General features: G+C 36.1%; 1 protein-coding gene across 2 annotated transcripts; it reads left to right on the top strand.

Annotated features, from left to right (window-relative positions):
- The first annotated feature begins 5,805 nt into the window (after positions 1-5,805).
- On the top strand, positions 5,806-18,035 carry LOC101247194 (uncharacterized). 2 transcript variants are annotated; one of them, XM_004252399.5, is made up of 9 exons: positions 5,806-6,070; positions 9,166-9,537; positions 9,628-12,149; positions 12,232-12,374; positions 13,675-15,564; positions 15,706-15,754; positions 15,847-16,094; positions 16,181-16,288; positions 17,229-18,035. In XM_004252399.5, the coding sequence occupies exons 2-9, from the start codon at positions 9,348-9,350 to the stop codon at positions 17,452-17,454; spliced, it is 5,376 nt and encodes a 1,791-aa protein (XP_004252447.2). In that variant the 5' UTR covers positions 5,806-6,070; positions 9,166-9,347; the 3' UTR covers positions 17,455-18,035. The 2 variants fall into 2 exon arrangements, with proteins under 2 accessions (XP_004252447.2, XP_010314209.2); XM_010315907.4 differs by having other exon boundaries at positions 5,933-6,300.
- The last annotated feature ends 889 nt before the right edge of the window (positions 18,036-18,924 follow it).

Genomic DNA, 18,924 nt, shown 5'->3' with positions numbered 1-18,924 from the left:
GCAACATGAATTTTGCGAGATTGTTGGCTCAAATAATAAAATTGAAAGCACAATTTTCAGACTATACAACAAAGACAATCCGTCTAGATAATGCTGGTGAGTTTACATCTTAGACATTTAATGATTATTGTATATCTACTAGTATAACAATTGAACATCCAGTTACGCATGTTCATACTCAGAACGGTCTAGAAGAATCATTGATTAAACATCGGCAATTGATAGATAGGCCATTGCTAAGGAGAACAAAGTTTTCTATGTCTATGTGGGGGCATGCTATTTTGCATGCAGCAACACTTGTGCGCATAAGACCGACAAATTATTATGAATTCTCCCCATTACAATTGGCTTTTGGTCAAGAGCCAAACATTCCCATCTTAAAATTTTTGGATGTGCGGTGTATGTCTGAATCGCTCCAACACAAAGCACAAAGATGAGGCCCCAAAGAAGGTTGGGAATATATGTTGGGTATGAAGCTCCTTCAATCATAAAATATTTGGAGCCTATGACTGAAAATTTATTTAAGACAAGATTTGCTGATTGTCATTTTGATGAATCAATATACCAAACATTAGGGGAAGAACATAAGCAGTTGGAAAAATAGATAGATTGAAATTTATCATCTCTATCTCATCTGGATCCTCGAACAAATCAATGTGAACAAGAAGTTCAAAGAATAATTTATTTACACAATATTGCCAATCAGCTGCCGATGCTTTTACTAATCTTCAAAGAATTACAAAATTGCATATTCCAGCTCCTAATGCTCTAGTTCGAGTTGATGTCCCGACGGAACAAATTGTTAAGACAAATCAAGAGCATACCGCGAGTAGGAAATGAAATTAATACAATAAATTCAAAAGAGTCTAGACCACATTTAAAATGTGATAGACCAATTGGTTCCAAGAATAAAAATCCTCAAAAGAGAAAAGTAATAAATGATCAAGATGATCATGGGTTGAAAGAAATTTCTCAAGATGAGACCCAAGTCATAACACATGATGAAGTATCCGAAGAGGTTCAAACTTCTGAAAACAATGAAATTTCAATGAACTATGTCTCGACGAGAAAGTTGTGGAACCGAAATAATATTGTGATTGACAACATATTTGCCTATAATGTTGCTATTGACATAATGCAACAAGACGAAAATTTTGAGCCAAAATCTGTTCAAGAATGTAGACAGAGATTGATTGGCCAAAATGGAATGATGTAATTCAAGCAGAATTAACTTCACTAGAAAAATGTGAAGTTTTTGGACCAATAATTAGAACACCTGAATGTATCAAGCCAGGGGGTACAAATGGGTTTTTGTACGAAAAAGAAATGAGAAAGGTGAAGTCGTGAGATATAAAACCCGACTTGTTACTCAAGATTTTTCTCAAAGACCTGACATTGATTAATGAAGACATATTTTCTTGTGGTAGATGCAATCACCTTCAGATATCTCATAAATCTGGCAGTTCATGAAAAAATTGAAATGTGTCTAATGGACGTTGTCACAACCTATGTATATGACTCATTGGACCACGACATTTTTATGAAAGTTTCTGAAGCATTTAAAGTGCCTGAAGCATATGAAGATTCAAGAGAAACTTGTTCAATAAAGCTTCATAAATCTCTGTATGGATTGAAACAATCCGGAAGGATGTGGTACAATCATCTGAGTGAATATTTATTGAAGAAAAGGTACAAAAATGATCTGATTTGTCCCTGCATTTTCATTAAACGATCGGAGTCTGAATTTGTTATAATAGCAGTGTATGTTGATGATTTGAACATTATTGACACTCGTAAAGAGCTTTTAGAAGTTGTTGAGTGACTGAAAAGAGAATTTAAAATGAAAGAGCTCAGCAAGACAAAATTTTGTCTTGGCCTATATATTGAGAATTTGTCAAATGAAATACTTATTCATCAATCAACATACACAGAAAAGATACTAAAGCGTTTTTACATGGATAACTCACATCCATTGAGTATTCCAATGGTGGTAAGATTACTCGACATCAATACATATCCATTTCAACCTCAAGAGAAGGATGAAGAGCTTCTTTTTGATGAAACTCCTTACCTTATTGCAGTCGGGGCACTAATGTACCTTGCTAACAATACTCGACCAGATATCTATTTTGCAGTAAGTCTACTGGCAAGATTCAGTTCTTCTCCAACAAGAAGACATTGGAATGGTGTTAAACACGTACTTTGATATCTTCGGGGGACCATGAACATGAGTTTATTCTATTTCAATGAATTCAAGTCAGAATTGATTGATTACGCAGATGCAGGGTATTTATATGATCTACATAAAGCTGGATCATAAACATGTTATTTGTTTACATGTGGAGACACGAAAATATCTTGGAGATCAATGAAGCAATCCCTGGTAGCCACTTCTTCAAATATGCAGAATCAATAGTCATCTATGAAGCAAGTCGAAAGTGAATTTGGTTGAGATCAATGGCCCATCATATTCAGGAAATGTGTAGTTTTTCTTTGAAAAAGAATATACCAACCACAATGTACGAAGATAATGCTGCATGTATAGCTCAATTGAAAGGAGGATACATTTCACCAAAGTTCACCAAAGGAGGATACATCAAAGCATATTTCACCAAAGTTCTTTTTCACGCATAATCTTTAACAAAATGGTGAAATAGAAGTTCAACAAATCTGTTCAAGTGATAATCTTGCTGATTTATTCAATAAGACATTGCCAACATCAACATTTGAGAAGTTGAGATACAAGATTGAAATGCACGATCTCTGAGATATCAAGTGAAGTGAAATATGCGTTGTACTCTTTTTCTTAACTATGGTTTGTCCCAAGTTGAATTTTCTTGGTAAGATTTTTAACGAGGCAACATTCAAAGCGTATTATGAGATATGTGTACTCTTTTTCATTTACTAGGATATTTCCCACTGAATTTTTTCTAGTAAGGTTTTAACGAGGCACATAATCTATGGATATCCAAAGGGGAGTGTTATAAAGCCATTGTATAGTATATGTGGATTATCCATTAGATTTATCTACTATTAATTGGATTCATGTATAGGTGCTTCCAAGGTGATAAGAACTTCCAAGATAACTATGAATCTATTAATTATATGACTTTTGAAGTGATATCTCAACACTATAAATAGAGAACCACTCACCATTTGAAAGACACACTTGAATAAGAAAAGTTCTCTCCTCTATCTTATACTTTTTGTCTTCTTCTTCTTCTTATTATAATAATATGAACTTTCTTTATAAGACTTAGCTTATTTTTGTATCTATTTTGTTCTTTATTTTACTTTTACTATCTTCCCTTTGCAATTTTGAAAAAGTCAATTGAGAAGTACATTTAAAATTTAGAAAGTGAGTTTTATTACATTACAAAATTATTCTTTAAATATTATTACAATATTGCGTCATTATTCATGAACTTACAAATAATTTTTGGAATTAACCATTTGAGAGTCTGCTTAATAATTTTCGGTGTTTGAATTAATCAACTTAATAAGATAGTTGGTATTTGAAAAGGGTTAACTATATTAATTCATGCAAGATATTAGATTCTTCATATTTTTTTAGTTGGGGTATTTCGTTTCTCTTTATCTTTAAGTGTGAGTTTTATTTTCTACTTTTATTGTCGAACAATTTACACAAAAATAAGAAAGCTCATTGTTCGTTTGGTGAGATGTGATCTTCATGAAAATCTTGATCTTTTAGCCGTGTTTGACATAACAATATGACATGAGATAGTGCTTAAGATGCGAGACTCTTCCTCAGTTTTTCAACAAGGTTTATATGCTAAAACTGTCTATTTTAATACAAATACAAAAGTGATTGGAAAAGATTATTTATCTTTTAAAAAAATTATGTTACACATGTGTATATAGTAAAAGGTGTATAACTTTCATAAAAAGGTCAAAACAGCCAAAAAGATAATTCCTAAACAAGATTTCTATACCTTATACTTAGACAAGATAACATATTTAAGAAAAGCAGAGGAGAAACATAAGAAATTTTGAAGGTAGTAAAATTTCATCTAGATCTTTAATCTATCTTTTGATATTTTGATCATATGCCAATTTTGAAGGTAGTAAAATGTAGGTTTTTATCTTTCACTTATTTTCACAAGTTTGAAATAGTAGATTTTCTATGATAATTGACGTGTAACAAATGGTATAGCAAAAAACAATCATATAATTTATTGTTTGTAACATGCTGACTATTTTAGTTGGTGGATAACATTGAGTACTTATTGATATATGTCTAGAGTGGAGAGAGAATCTAATATAAAAAAACTTCTATCTTCAATGTTTGATTTTATCTGTCTTGATCCATGCTTAAGGTAATAACACAATCACATTCAAATGTATATAAAATTTTCTCTCCCGCTCATGTATAAGAAACATGCCAGGTTGGTGAAGTTACATACGCATTTAAATATATAGTTTATTTTGTTGAAGTCATATTATAACAGTAAAAAGTTGCATAAAATTCAAGTTTGTTGGCTCGTGCTCAGCACGGGCCATGACAAATTTAGTGTAATATAATGTGATAGTGTCATAGTTGACTGCCTCGCCATGACCTCCAAATCTTAAAGGGTCATTTGTTAAAATGTATTAAAGAAAATAATGTATGATTAGTTTTGATATTACTAATTTCTTATTTGGTATATATTTTTAACCTATGTAAAATATATACATTTTATTTAATATTATTCTATGTATACATAGCGAACCACGTTATTATCAATACAAGAGTTTGTAATACATGTATAAGCATGGTTAAAGACACAATTACTCATGAAAGTGTACAAAGCTAAAGATCGTGAAGAGTATTTTTATGAACATATAAAATTTTAAATAAATTCATGCAATGCCTGTTATTTTAGTATACCAACTCAAATGATTGATAAATAATATTAGTAACAAATAATAAAAATAACTAATCTCTGTATTTCTAATTTCAACATATTGTCTATAATAAGACATTGTTAAGTTAATTAGGTTAATATATTAACATTATAAATATGTATTTTGAATAAGCTATTTCCAAATAAATTAATTTGTCATGATAGAAGTAGAACATTACTTCAACTTTTTGCATTAAATCAATGATCTATTCTCAACATTTTAAAGTTAACAACTCATAGTAGTAATTGTGATATAATTCTTCAATTTGATTTTAATATAATTAACTTTATGCTTAATTATACTTTATAATTCATTTAATATGTCAATCATAATTAACTCGTGAAAACTAACTAGCATGTAATTGCTAGATGCAACTTTTATTCATATTTTTTTAATCTTTCAACTAGTTGGTATCTATGTATCTATAGTATTAATATAAATAAATATATTAACATATCATAGAATGAAACTATTGACATATTTAAATGGACAATTTAGTAGTTAAATATTTGGTGTGATAGATATGGTCACATGTCACAAAACATTTGTATAGTTGCATGAAAATGAGTAACCCTCCATGAATATTCCATATACATTACATCATTAAAAGAAAAAAGTAAGGTTATAAAAAAAGAAAAAAGGTAAGCTATTTTTCTCTATTTGTCCACGTTTATGATCACGTAAACCATAATTTTGGAGGGAAAATTTTAAAAGACCAAACAATTATTCCTATAACGATACCATTCGATTTGTTCACAAATTTAAATTTACAAAAAATAGTAGTATAATATAAGGTAGGCTCCACCGACTTTTTCTTACTACGTGTCACTATTTAATTGGAAGAGTTCCCAGTTTTATTCATGACCCTTCTGAAATTGTACCAATTGAAACACTGACTCCGAGGCTCAGGATTGGGTCGAACCTAAGGCTCCGTACGAATTCCGAACCTAGCCTCGCTCTACAGTAGTTCGTTGAAAATTTCGCACTATTTCGATCACTTTATCTCTCTCTCTCTCTATATCTTTGTAATCAGCTTATTTCTATTTTCTCTCTCTTCTGCTCTCTCTCACTGTTCGGTGCTACCATTTTCTACCGTCGATTCAAAACCCTAGAATTCGAATACTTGAAGGATCCGAGCTCCATTGGTGTCAGCTTCAACAATTGTGTGAGTTTTCTTTATGAATTTACTGTTATAAACCCTAGTTTTCTCTACGCATGCGCAAAATGTTGTGCATTCGATGAACACTCTTTGTGGAGGGTTTTGGTGTTGTAAGCCTATTGTACAGTAGTTTTGCAGCTATAGTACCGTTTTGTTCTCGATGGTTTGATCAGTTCTTTCTTAACGGTGGTGTTTGGCCGAACTTGCACCCGGTTGGATTACACGGCTACACAGATGTAAATAAGCACCTTTCTTTTTTTGTTTTTGTTAGAATTTGAACCTTCTCTCCATGTTTTTAATTTTATTCACCGATAGACCACACCCTTGGATGCTTAAGTAAATCCGAATGTGTTGATTCATGTAAGGTTTTCCAAAGATGTCGTCGTAAAAATGGTTGTCTTTTTAATCTAATTGCTCTTCCCAAAAGGAAAAAAAATTACTGCTAAAATAATTAGGTTTTTGAGAGAATGTGATTTTCGATATGTTGCCCCTTACTATATAAAGGGTGCTTATCTGCTTTCGGCTCCATTTATATTGATCTTGTGGCATTTTTTTGGAATCTATCTTTTATGTTTTAATTAATTTGGTGTTGATTTTTCTTTGGATTTAATCATTCTTGGAGCAGAATGTGTTCGATTTTAGAATTCTCAGATGTTGTCTTAGTATCGAATGGTTTGAAAAAGAAGAAGATTAGTAGCTAGACAAATAAGTCCAGAGGTGGAGTTAGTAGCTAGATCACTTAGTTTGTTGTGTGAGGACTTGATACATTTGTTATTTTATAGTCAAGCTTCTCTATTGTGTGTGTCACCGCCAATCCCCATGAATTCCAATTTTTTTTGTAGTGTGTAGATTTAAGCTTCATGGTTGGGCAGAACTGATAGGAAAAAGAGGTCCCTAGATTCTTGTGGATATAAACTTTGAAGAATCCATTAGCAAAGATCATGTTTTTTCTTTTTTTTTGCATCTTGATAGAAACTTGAAGAATTAATTGGCAACGCGTAATGCGTTGGCCTTGGTGTTGCTGTGAATCCATCAGAACATAATTACGTGTTGTGAACATGCCTACGTTGATAATGACAAACAAGATAGGTTACCAAAAAAAATGACAAACAAGATGCCAGTGTGACAAGTTTGCTAGCATTCCACATTGCTGACTTAGTAATGGTTCGACAATGACATGAAGCTAATGGGGAACGAATTGCATTGCTGACGTAACATGTCATCAATTGATATAATCATACAAATGACAACTTGAGTGGGTAGCTGAAATAGATTGATCAGTAAACAAATATAGAGCCCTGACTTGAGTGGTTAGTTGATGCAAACCAATACCATTATTAGCTTTAGACAGACGCTGACTCTTTCCCTTGACAGGTTAGCAAATATGATCAGCAAATTTAGTGTTGCAATGGGCTCTACAAATAGAAAAAAGTACGTAAACTACGAAAAGAAAGAAAACTTTTTGACCAATCAGGTAAAGTATGAGGCAATCATTTACAGGGAAAGTACGTAAATCTGTACGGGATTACCTTTGATACCATATGAAAAAAGTGAAAAAAAAAAGGAAAATAAATATGTGAATTTGGTCAGTGACAACAAACAAAGGACTCCATTTAAAGAAGTTATGAAGCTACATGAATAAGGGAAGTTTTTGATTATTTTTGGTGATCTTTTGTACTTTTTGCATCTTCTTTACAGGCCATCTATAAATTTGCCTTACTTCATCCGAAACATTAAGAATATTCTACCCAACATTTTAATTGCTCTGTTGACTTTCTACTGTGACGAAATTCGTTGATACTCAGGTTTTTAGCAATGACATAATCAATAGAAATATTCTACATAGTCAAAAAAAGAAGAAATATCCTGCACAGTACTATTTGATGACTGTCTCCAGTGTGACAGGGTGGAATAAGGACCCCACATGATTCTGTTTTGGTTGCTAATATAACAACTATTTGTTGGATCCAATTTAACTGCCTTGTCTGCAACAATCTAACTTCTACTTCCTTTGTTCCAGTTACTATGAGATACTTCCTTTTTAGTCTATCCCCAGACTCATTTCTCTGTTGAGCTATTAGTATGGAAACCGGTAGAAAATATTCTAACTTCTACTTCCTTTATTCCAGTTTAGATGAGATACTTTCCTTTTTAGTCTATCCCGAGATCATTTCTATGTTTAGACACAATTTAACAATAAACTTTCTATTTACTCCTAATGAGATGATTTACAACACACAAATGTCTATGACTTGTCGTAGACCCTAAGTACTAAAAGTGCTTATTCTTTATTTTAAACTTTGTGCCCAGTTAAATACCATCGCGTAGAATGAGATGGAGGAAGTACCAATTTAGCCATGTAGTAAGAAGTTGATGTAGTTTTGATAAGCATTACAATACATTAATACAAAAATGTCTGCTCCAAGGAAACTTTGGTGCTTAGGAGTCTAATCCAAGTGTAGAATACTGGGCTTGAGTGAGACACATGTAAGATAGTTGAAGAGCCTGCAAGAAATGCTTTATTGGGGTTCTCATGAAGTGGTTATGCTATGATTGTGGTAGAGTATACTGTAATATGGGGATTGTGATTAGTGATTGATTGTAGAATGCAGCAATTTGGCTCAATGGGTTATGGTTCTATGTTATTTAGTTTAGCAGGAATATTTGGTACTGAGCAAAGTGAAAATAAGAAAACTACATCACCAGTAAGATTTTATTTTATTTACTGGACCAAACACCTTTTATGTGCACATCCTAAGGTCGTGTGCTCTATATTTTATATTATGTTCACTGTGTCCACCATTGAAATTGTGATAGCTGCGAAGACAAAAATTAGAGCATCAGTTCCTTAACTTCCCATTGATTGTAAACATCTATAAACAATTCGTTATGCCCTCTCTCATATCTTTGTTTTGATAAGGATCATGCCCTTCTTTCATACTGTCCATTAAAGTAGTTCCATCAAATTGTGAGACCCCAATTGTTAATGCATGCCACTTTCTGGTAACTCAACATTGGCAACTATTGTTTAGCTTTGTTGATAGCAAAAAGTGCTATGGTTGTTTTCAACTTTACCTAACTACACTAGAATGATCTTGCAGGAGTTTGAGGCAGTGATTCTTAGCTTTCAAGAGAAGAGTGGCACCAGACGACTATGTCTAAATGCTAGGTTGCACATCTGTTGTGATGTGAGGTTGTTCATTATTTGATGTTCATTGTTATCTTTCTGTGCTAATAACCACGTAGCAACATTCAACAGTCAGACTTCAGAGTGACATCATCTATGCCTGGCAACGACGTTGGAGATAGGGTTCACAACTTCTTTGCACAAGACAGCTTGTCACAAGAGCAGCACAATTCCGCAGTAGTGGACGGAAATTGGCCAGCTCATACTAACAATCTGTGGGTTGGAAGTCAGAGACAGATAGGTGCTCTGACTTCCAACACAAAGAATTACAATTTACAGAACTCTGGTAATTTGACATGTAGCACGTTCTCTAAACTATTATTTAGTAGCTATTTACTTCATGATAGTTGTTCTCTTATATTTCCTGCATTTGCAGATAGCGTGAAAGGGCTGAGCAGTTATCCTTTTACCAGACAGCATGGCTTGAATTATATGCAATCCACCCAAAGCCCTGAGTTTGGAAATGGTCAGTCACAAAATCAGCAGACAAATTTGAATGACTACATGTATGGTAATCAGTTATACCAGACAAGGCAGGATGAATCCAAATTTCTGGCTGTTGATACAGATTATGATCAACGTAGTCTAGCCTCAGGAGGCTTATCTCCTTATGCATCACATCAAGGAGTGGGTCCAGAGCAACAGACAAGAGTACTGGTTAGGTCAGGCCCTTCTGAGAGTCCTGCTAGTTTTGATCTTTTTGGTGGTCAGCAAATGAACCGTCAGCAATCAAACATGATGCAGTCTCTGCAGCGGCAGCAGTCTGGGCATAGTGAGATGCATCAAGCTCAAATCATGTTGAAGATGCAGGAACTTCAGAGGCAGCACCAACTTCAGCAATTAGATACCAGGCAGCAAGATACACTAGATCAGGTTTCCACCTTATCTAAGGTGGCATCTGGTAACCATCCCCCAACATTGTCTCATGACACTACAAATTCTGGTGCATTAAATTTTTCTTGGTCAAGTGATCTTGGCAACACAAATTGGTTGCAACATGGCTCTCCAATCATTCAGGGATGTCCCAATGGACTGAATCCGACAAACATTGGACAGGCACAACACATAATTCCTCTATCGGCTGACCAATCTCTATATGGAGTTCCTGTTTCTGGTTCTAGAGGAAGTGTGAACCCATTCTCACAAGGAATAGCTGATAAGACCACAAAGCAGCCAATGCCAAACATTGATAGTTCATTTCCGGTTAATCAGTATGCTGGACTGCAGGATCAAGCCACTATGCAGGATGGGACTTTCATTCCTAGACAGAGATCCCTAGACGGCAACTTTTTTGGACATGCTCCAAGTCAATCTCTTACTAATGCAATAAATATGGAGAACCCTCAGCAGACAAATACTATGCAGAGAAATTCAGTTTTCCAGGACTTCTCTGGCAGACAGGGTCTAGCTGTTCCTTCAGAAAACTCCCAGGAGAAAGCAGGGACACATGCTTCTTCCTCACAGAATGAAGTTGGCTTAGATCCTGCAGAAGAAAGAATATTGTTTGGTTCAGAGGATAACATATGGTCGGCCTTTGCCAAGAGCCCTAATATGAATGGGGAAGGTGGTAATCCATTTGAGGGTGAAGGATTAATGAATGGGCTTTCTTCTATCCAAAGTGGTACTTGGAGTGCGCTTATGAATTCTGCTGTTGCAGAAACTTCTAGCAGTGACCTTGGGGTACAGGAGGAGTGGAGTGGTTTAAATTTTCACAGTACTGAAATTCCTCCAGGAACTCAGAATTTGATGTATAACACTGGGAGACATGAAAGATCTTCTGCTGAAGAGAATTTACCCCCAAACTCATCCTTGAATTCTGTTTCCCTTCGGCATTCTGACGGTACCAATATGAACAACAACTACTCCAATGTCCAGGGCCATATGCTTCCATATGAGCCAGGCCAGAGTTTGCATGCAAAATCTTTTCAAAGACTTGTCCAGTCATCGGAGGAAGGAAACAAGCGGTCAAATTCTGGTGCACAGCAGAAGTCAGCTGCCGAAGTAAACCAAGTGATGTCTGGGAGCAGTTCTCATCCTATTAACAGAGAAGTAAATATGAGAAAGAGTTCTGGTACTTTGACATCTGAGCATGGTGGAGCTAGACAACTATGGGACAAAACAGCTGGTTGGAGTGCTGTAGGATTTGCAGTGCCTTCTGGAGACGCATCTTTAAGAGTTTCGAGTGAGAACTCATCAAATTGTTCCCTAGATGACAAGCGGAAGAAATCCATCCAAGCTGAAGTTGTTCATCGTGGTGTGATGTGGAACTCTAACTCTGCAGTTGATATGGAGCATGTGGGATCATCTATCGCTAATCACCAAGTGAATTCGGAGGTCTTTAACTTGCAGAGTTCTGCATGTGTACCCAACTCAAGTACCATTAGGGGTGAGGAAACCAGTCAACTTCAAAATAATTATCATTCTGATTATCGGAAGAACACTGATCCCTTTGTCAAGTCTACGGTAAGCGAAGGCTTGGGAGTTTTGCAGCGTCATGTTACCAAAGACAATCAGGTGTTGCACAGGGCCATTAGTAATGTAGAAGCTAAAATACATGACATGCAGAACAGTGATAATAAGAACTCAAATAACAGCTACCGCTCTAATTTGTTTCCTCATTCACCTGCTTCTAATATGAGGGAAAATATCTTGTCAGATGCTGGAGATTCAAGGTCTCTTCCCACTGGGAAGCAGAAGTCATCTGATCAAGTTGGCCAGAAAGCTTCTTGGCATCGCAAGTTTCAGTATCATCCCATGGGAAACATGGATGAGGGTTTAGATCCTCCGTATGACAGGAAAGACCCTAGTCATTCTCAGTCTATGCTGTTGCAGAATGCCAATCATGGCCAGTCAGAAGTATTTGGTCAGGTTCCTAAGAGTCGGGAAGAATTGGAAGAGGTAATATATGTGTTTCACGTAATACATTATTTGTGTCTTACACATTGGTCATTAATAAAAGATAATATTCCTTTATCTATAGGGAAAGCGGTATGATGTTGTGAGAGATGGCAAAGGCTTTACTGAGGTGCATTTGCAAAGCAGCTTTCATAGTGGTGGATCTAGTATGCCTGGCCCCTTCAATAAATCAGACTTAAATGCACCAAATAAAGCTGCACAAACTAGGTAATTAATTTTTTCACACTACTCATTCATGCTCTTAGAATTTTAGAAGAGTTGGGCCTCATTTCTTTGCACTTAGTGAAGGTCTTAATCTTAACAGTCATTCGGTGTGTTTGCTTTCACAGTCTAAATCTTAATTATTAAGTGCATTTGTTTTCTTTTTGCACAATCACCTAATGAGTATTAACTATTAAGATCTATAACAAAGATTTAATATCATCAAGATGTTTATTTAAGAATTTCTATAAATGACAGTTACCGCTACTCAATCTACTTTCACCCACCACCTACCACCCACAACCACCATTTCAGCCACAACTATCACCACCGTCAATCACTACTACCTACCTTTCACAACCACCATCCTCAGTCCAACCACAACCATCAGTACCGCTAATTACCAGAATCAATTGTTATCACCATTAACCATCAATTGCAATCATCACCAGAAAACATTATTACTAATAATTTCCACCATCAGTCAGAATTATGTATCATTAACCACCACATCACTCACCACCATCATTAGCTATCCATATCATCCCACTACTAATTATCAGCTGCCATCACCAACAACCATGGTTAATCACTAGTGTCAACCAATATACCATAAGATACTACAAGTTACAACCACCATCATCAGTCAACACCATTCCAAATCGACATACACAATCACCATCATTAGTCATCACCTCCACCAATTGCTATGCAAAATTTCAAAAGATCAAACTAAATTGTATCAGGCTGGTGCAAGCAAATTTATTTAGGACACTGAATCCATTATAGATATCCTAGGTTCCTGTTAAGATTCAGATTCAGTTTTCTTACTTTTTGAAAAGCTGTAAATATGGTTTAGTGCAACCTAAGCACTGGTTTCAATGAATATACACAATGTTACCTTCTCAAAAAAAAAAAAAATTCAAAAATATTTCATTAATATAATATTAGATCAATTTAGTATTTTTTTTTTGAATTTGTATTTATTATTTTTTAAACAAGACAATTGATACATTCAGATTTTGAAAATACAGCATCAACTATTTAGTATTCAAATATTAATGCAACATCTGAATATTTATATCTCTACTCAGATTCATACCTCCAAATCTTAATGCACATCTTAATATTCAGATGTTCATCCACATTCAGATGTCTTAAGCTTAACAAAAATGAATGAGGCCTAATTCTTCTGTTCATTATTCTGCATATTTCTTTGGTAGCCTTGTTGACTTTCATGTTCTCCTGTAAAAACTTCTTCCCAATGCTGTTTGTGTAATATGGTTTGATTGTATTTCCGTTGTAGTCCAAACATGCTCCAGCTTCTTCAGAAGGTAGACCAATCAAGTGTGCACGGTTCTATGACTCAGTTAAGTAATTCTGAACAGAAAGTATCATCTGAGATGCCTGAAGCAGAAAATTCTGATGGATCCGTTGGTCATCTCCAGCAAAGTCAGTCTTCTGCCTCTCAAGGCTTTGGTCTACAACTTGGCCCTCCATCTCAACGGATATCAATCCCAAACCATTCCTTGTCATCTCTGAGTACCCACACAGTTAGGTCTTCACACTCTCATGCTACTGAGGAGACCGGAGAGAAGAGTCGGGGACAGATGTGCCCTCCTCATCAGGGTCAATCATTGCCTCCTGCTGAACATTCTATGGAGGAGTTGAAGAATAACAGATCTGGAGTTCCAGGGAGTACATATAATGAAGCTTCTTTGTATACGATTCCTGGAAAGTTTTCTTCTGCATTTGATTCTGGTTTTCCTTACTTGGGAAGCCCACTTCAAAATCCACCTGTGGTTAGAGCTACTGGGCAACTGTCAACAAATCATTCCATAAATGTATCCTTCGATAGACATGGTCCCTCTTCTGCAGAAAAAGGTGATTCTCACAGAGGGCCTGGAAGTGGTCAACCTGTACAGTCTTCCATCCCCAAAGGGACTGGTGATGATAAACAGGATAACCCTTCAATCTCTGCCGGTAAGTCTCATTTAAGTAATGTGAATGGTCCCCATCAAAGGATCTCTGCAAATCAAGTTTCATCGAAAGAGCCACGATCAGTTTCTCAGCCTATTTCAACGTCTGGCACCACACAGCAGGGTGCATATTCAAAAATGTTCTCTAATATGTGGACCAATTTTCCACCACGGCAGCCCCCTTTTGTTGCTCAATCCACCAAGGAGCCTTCTCACATTCACCAGTCACATCAGTTGAATAATATGGAGTCATCACTGTCTGCTGCAGAGAGGCAAGGTGATGTAGATGCAAATAAAGGATGGAAGTTCACATCTGAGGTTGGTACAAGCACAGTGAACATTTTGGGTTCTGTTGAGGGGGAAGAAGAACGAGTTATAGAAAGTGCTTCTCGACAAGTTGAACTGGTTCAGATGAATGATACACAGGATAAAGAGCCTGTTACGAATCTCTCAGAGGGATCTCCTGCTAATTCTACATCAATGCAGAGAGATATTGAAGCTTTTGGTCGAACTCTCAAACCAAATAGCTTTCCTCAACCAAGTTATTCCTTACTAAACCAAATGCAGGTGATGAAAGATGTGGAAACTGATCCTAGTGAAAGGTCCTTGAAAAGAATGAGGGTATCAGACAGCCATACAGGTGTTCAGCAAATTCTTTCTGCCGATTCTAGAATCCTAAGCTTCTCTGGGCGGGAAAATTTACAAGGAAGCGTATCATTGCAACTAGGAGGAAATGTGACTCCTCAGGACGTACTGGCATCTCATCATGATGATGCTCAGAGCAGCTTTCAGAACAACAGTACAAATTCTTTTAAACCTGAGCATACTCAGATTAGTCCTCAGATGGCACCATCTTGGTTTAATCAGTATGGGACCTTTAAAAATGCTCAGATGTTACAGATGTATGAAGCAAACAGAGCTGCCTCCAAGAAGACGACTGATCAACCTTTCACCCCTGGGAAGTCTTTCAATGTGTTGCAGACATTTGATTCCATACAGAGAGTAATCCCTACAAATGCTGATAGAAGTAATCTTGGGCAAAGTTCATCTGCTGGCTCTGCTGCCATTGAAGATTTTTCTTCTCCACAGACATTGCCACTGAATGTTGGACAGCATCACCAATTGCTGAAACCCATGAAGCGGAAACGTCTTACATCTGAACTTACTCCTTGGTGCAAAGAAGTTTCACTGGATTCGCGGGGCAAGCAGACAATCAGGTTCATATTTTGCAGTACTTTTAGTAAACTCCTTTGCTTTCATGCTTTTTTGCTGCTTTCTTTTATTCCAATTTGTTTTCATTTGGATTGTCTTAGTTCCAGCTCAGGTTTAATGATATTTGTTAATTTGTCTATCTGCAGCTTGGCAGAAACAGAGTGGGCCAAATCAACTAATAGGCTTGTTGAAAAGGTATCATGATTTGGTTATTGTAATATTGTATTTTTCTTCTTAAAATTTGTCTGCTTCATCAGTTTTAATAGTCCATGTTCTTATAATAACAGGTTGAAGAAGACATTGATCTGATTGAACATGGGCCTCTGAGACTTAAAGTTAAAAGAAGGCTTATTTTGACCACTCAGCTTATGCAGCAATTATTTCGCCCTCCTCCTTCCACAATTCTTTTTTCTGATGCTAACTCAGAGTATGAGAATGTGGCTTACTCCACTTCTAGATTGGCCTTGGGGGATGCGTGCAGCATGGTCTCGTGCTCATATGTTGATTCCGATTCACCTCGCACCAGCAACGAACTGTAAGTTTGCTAGTTGTTGCTTGATATGTTCCAATCAGATCTACATGTTAAATAGCCCTAACAGTGTGTTTAATCTATTCTCATAGATTTCATGACAAGCAAAACAAATCAGAAAGATATGACAACCATATGTTTGCCAAAGCTGTGGAAGAGTTGATGGTAAGAGCAAGGAGACTGGAAAGTGACTTTTTAAGGTAACGCTTCTCGATCGGCTTACACCACTTCAACTTATGAGCTTGTATATTATACATTTGACCCATGGGCCCTCTTGTATTTTACTTTTGGGGGGCTGTTGGGGAATTTAAGTAAACTTGTTGGACAAAAAGTGAAGTCTGAGGAAAATGGATATGTCGTGCCTTGCAGTAGTTAAATAGGTTAACTTATCTGCTTTTATATCAATACCAGTAATGGAAGGTTCAGGTCTGAATACAATCACTTCTCCTGTGTTATAGAAGTAGATCAGATCTTTGGTTGCTTTGGTTAGTTCTGTCATGTGTGATCTTCCCTTTGTGGATTACTATCTGGAGCTTCATCTCTTCTGCAAAGTAATGTTCCATTTTCTAATGTCTTCTGCCTTAGTAATATCAGTATGTTAGAATGAGTCTGCCAAGTTACAGGGAAATAATATGTACTGCTAAATTTTAACCCTGGATCTGCGGAATCAGTTCTGTGATAAACAAAATATGGTTTTATTGGGAAACTCCTGGGCTTCATTCGGATTCTGATATGGTCTTAGCTTCTTCTTTAGCACATATTGGAATATTCAAAGCTTAAAGGTCTTTAATCATTCACCACTTGTGGGATTAAACTGGGTATGTTGTTATAAAAGTAACTTCAATCATCATTTCCTATGCTGAAAATCTGAGGATAGAAGCGCTAATGCCGATGTTTCAGATAAAAGCAAGCAGTACTTGATTTGTTTCAGAAAATATTTATACTGAATAGACTTTTATAGCTGCTCCATATTGGGTTGCTCCGTATTGGGTTTCTGTTAATTCCTCAGCCTCCGTTTCATTATTTACATGTTACAGCTGTCTTTAGGATCTATCTTCTTTACTAACTTCAGTTTCTACCTGACAATCTACAAGGTAAATCCACGTAATAAGCTTTGTTATTCCTTTTCCTCTGCTGCAGACTGGACAAGAGAGCATCAATATTAGATGTGATGGTGGAAGGCCAGGAAATTGAGAAGTTCTCGGTCATGTCTCGGCTTGCGAAGTTCCATGGTCGGGTGCAATCTGATGGTGTTGATACATCATATTCATTAGATGCACGTAGCCATAAACCTTTAACAAGATATGTTACTGCACTTCCGATGCCAAAAAATATCCCTAACATGGTACAGTGTCTTTCACTATGATCACAAATGAAGTGATTTTCCCCGTGATTTGGTGGTAAATCCACTAGCTCTACTTCCTAAGAAGTTTTGGTGCTAAATATGGTGGCAATAGGAACAGAAATTGATGGGCACTAAGCTGTCACATCAAATGTAATGTAAGCTGTCCAATGTTCAACGTGTTGGCCACTTATGCCTTATCAAGAAATATGATTCATTTTGTGTCAAGTTTGTAGGGAGGGAGAGAAGACCTGTTGGCGTCATTTTTGCCGCTGGTAGAAAAAATATATCTCCTATGTATTAGGAGATGACTGTATAAAGTTAGTGTTCAGTGTTAATTGCTTTATCTCACAGAATTGTGAAGGTAATCGTAATTGCTTTAGCCAGGTCTGGGGTACTTCAGATTGGCATGTTTCAGTAAACATGGTGTCCAGGATTTTGGTGAAGTTGAATTATTTGTAGATTTACTAGAATTTGTAGATGGGGGCAGCTCTGAGAATTTAAGCAGCTGTAGGTGAACAACAGTGTTATTAGTATAAGCTTTATTCTAATTAGCTTCTCTTGTACAGACCCCTGGAGGTTATAACAACTTGAGACTTTACTCAGTTTTTGTTGGTCCTGTTACTATAGTCTGAATGTTGAAAGATGCTGCTTGCGTATTCTGTTAAATATCCCTTCTTTTGATTTAAGGGTTGCATGTTGTGGTATCTCCTGGATGATCACTGCTCACCCTCAAATGAATCACTGGTCTTCCTCTATTTTTGACACAATTCTTGTACTAGAATCCCAGTTTCATCTATTTTATTTCTTGTCATGCTACAATTTTACAACCCATTACTCCTTTGTCATCCATTATCACTTCCTCTTTAACCAATGTCTGCCTCTTTCTCCATTGTCTTTTCTGCCTCTGCCTCCACCCTCCTCTTATTGTAAATTGACCCCACTTCAGTTTTCCAGTTTGATTTAGGGTGGAAGAAAGATGGAACTACAAATGAGTTATGGTAGTGCTAGGATTTGGTTCGTGATAGCATCCAGATTTTGGTCTAAACTCATCCTCTTTTCCTTGTATTTGTCCCTTTCTTTCTCCCAAATTTCAATGATCTGTTTTGCTCTCAGATATCTATCTCTGATTGTTGATAATTTTCAATTTATGAGATACAATGTATACCATGATGATTGGGGTATGTTAACTTATCGTGACGGTAACATTGATACAAACATTTAATTGAACGCATCCAACCTATCCGCCAACAATGTGTGTTGATACAACTATTAGTGAATAAGTTCATTGCTTTTGTTGTATGAGCGAGACTATCTATAGTTTGTAAGGGAGAATGTACAACATATCGTGATTGTATGCGTTGATACAATTATATCTATTGAACACATACAATCTATTGTAACCGTGTCCATCAAATTGAATCTATTGATACGATCATTAGAGCAAGTGAATACATGTGAATTGAATCTATTGATACGATCATTAGAGCAAGT

Source organism: Solanum lycopersicum, chromosome 12 (assembly GCF_036512215.1).
Source record: "Solanum lycopersicum chromosome 12, SLM_r2.1".
Lineage (NCBI taxonomy): Eukaryota > Viridiplantae > Streptophyta > Magnoliopsida > Solanales > Solanaceae > Solanum > Solanum lycopersicum.
This window is presented reverse-complemented; position numbering and strand designations above follow the sequence as displayed.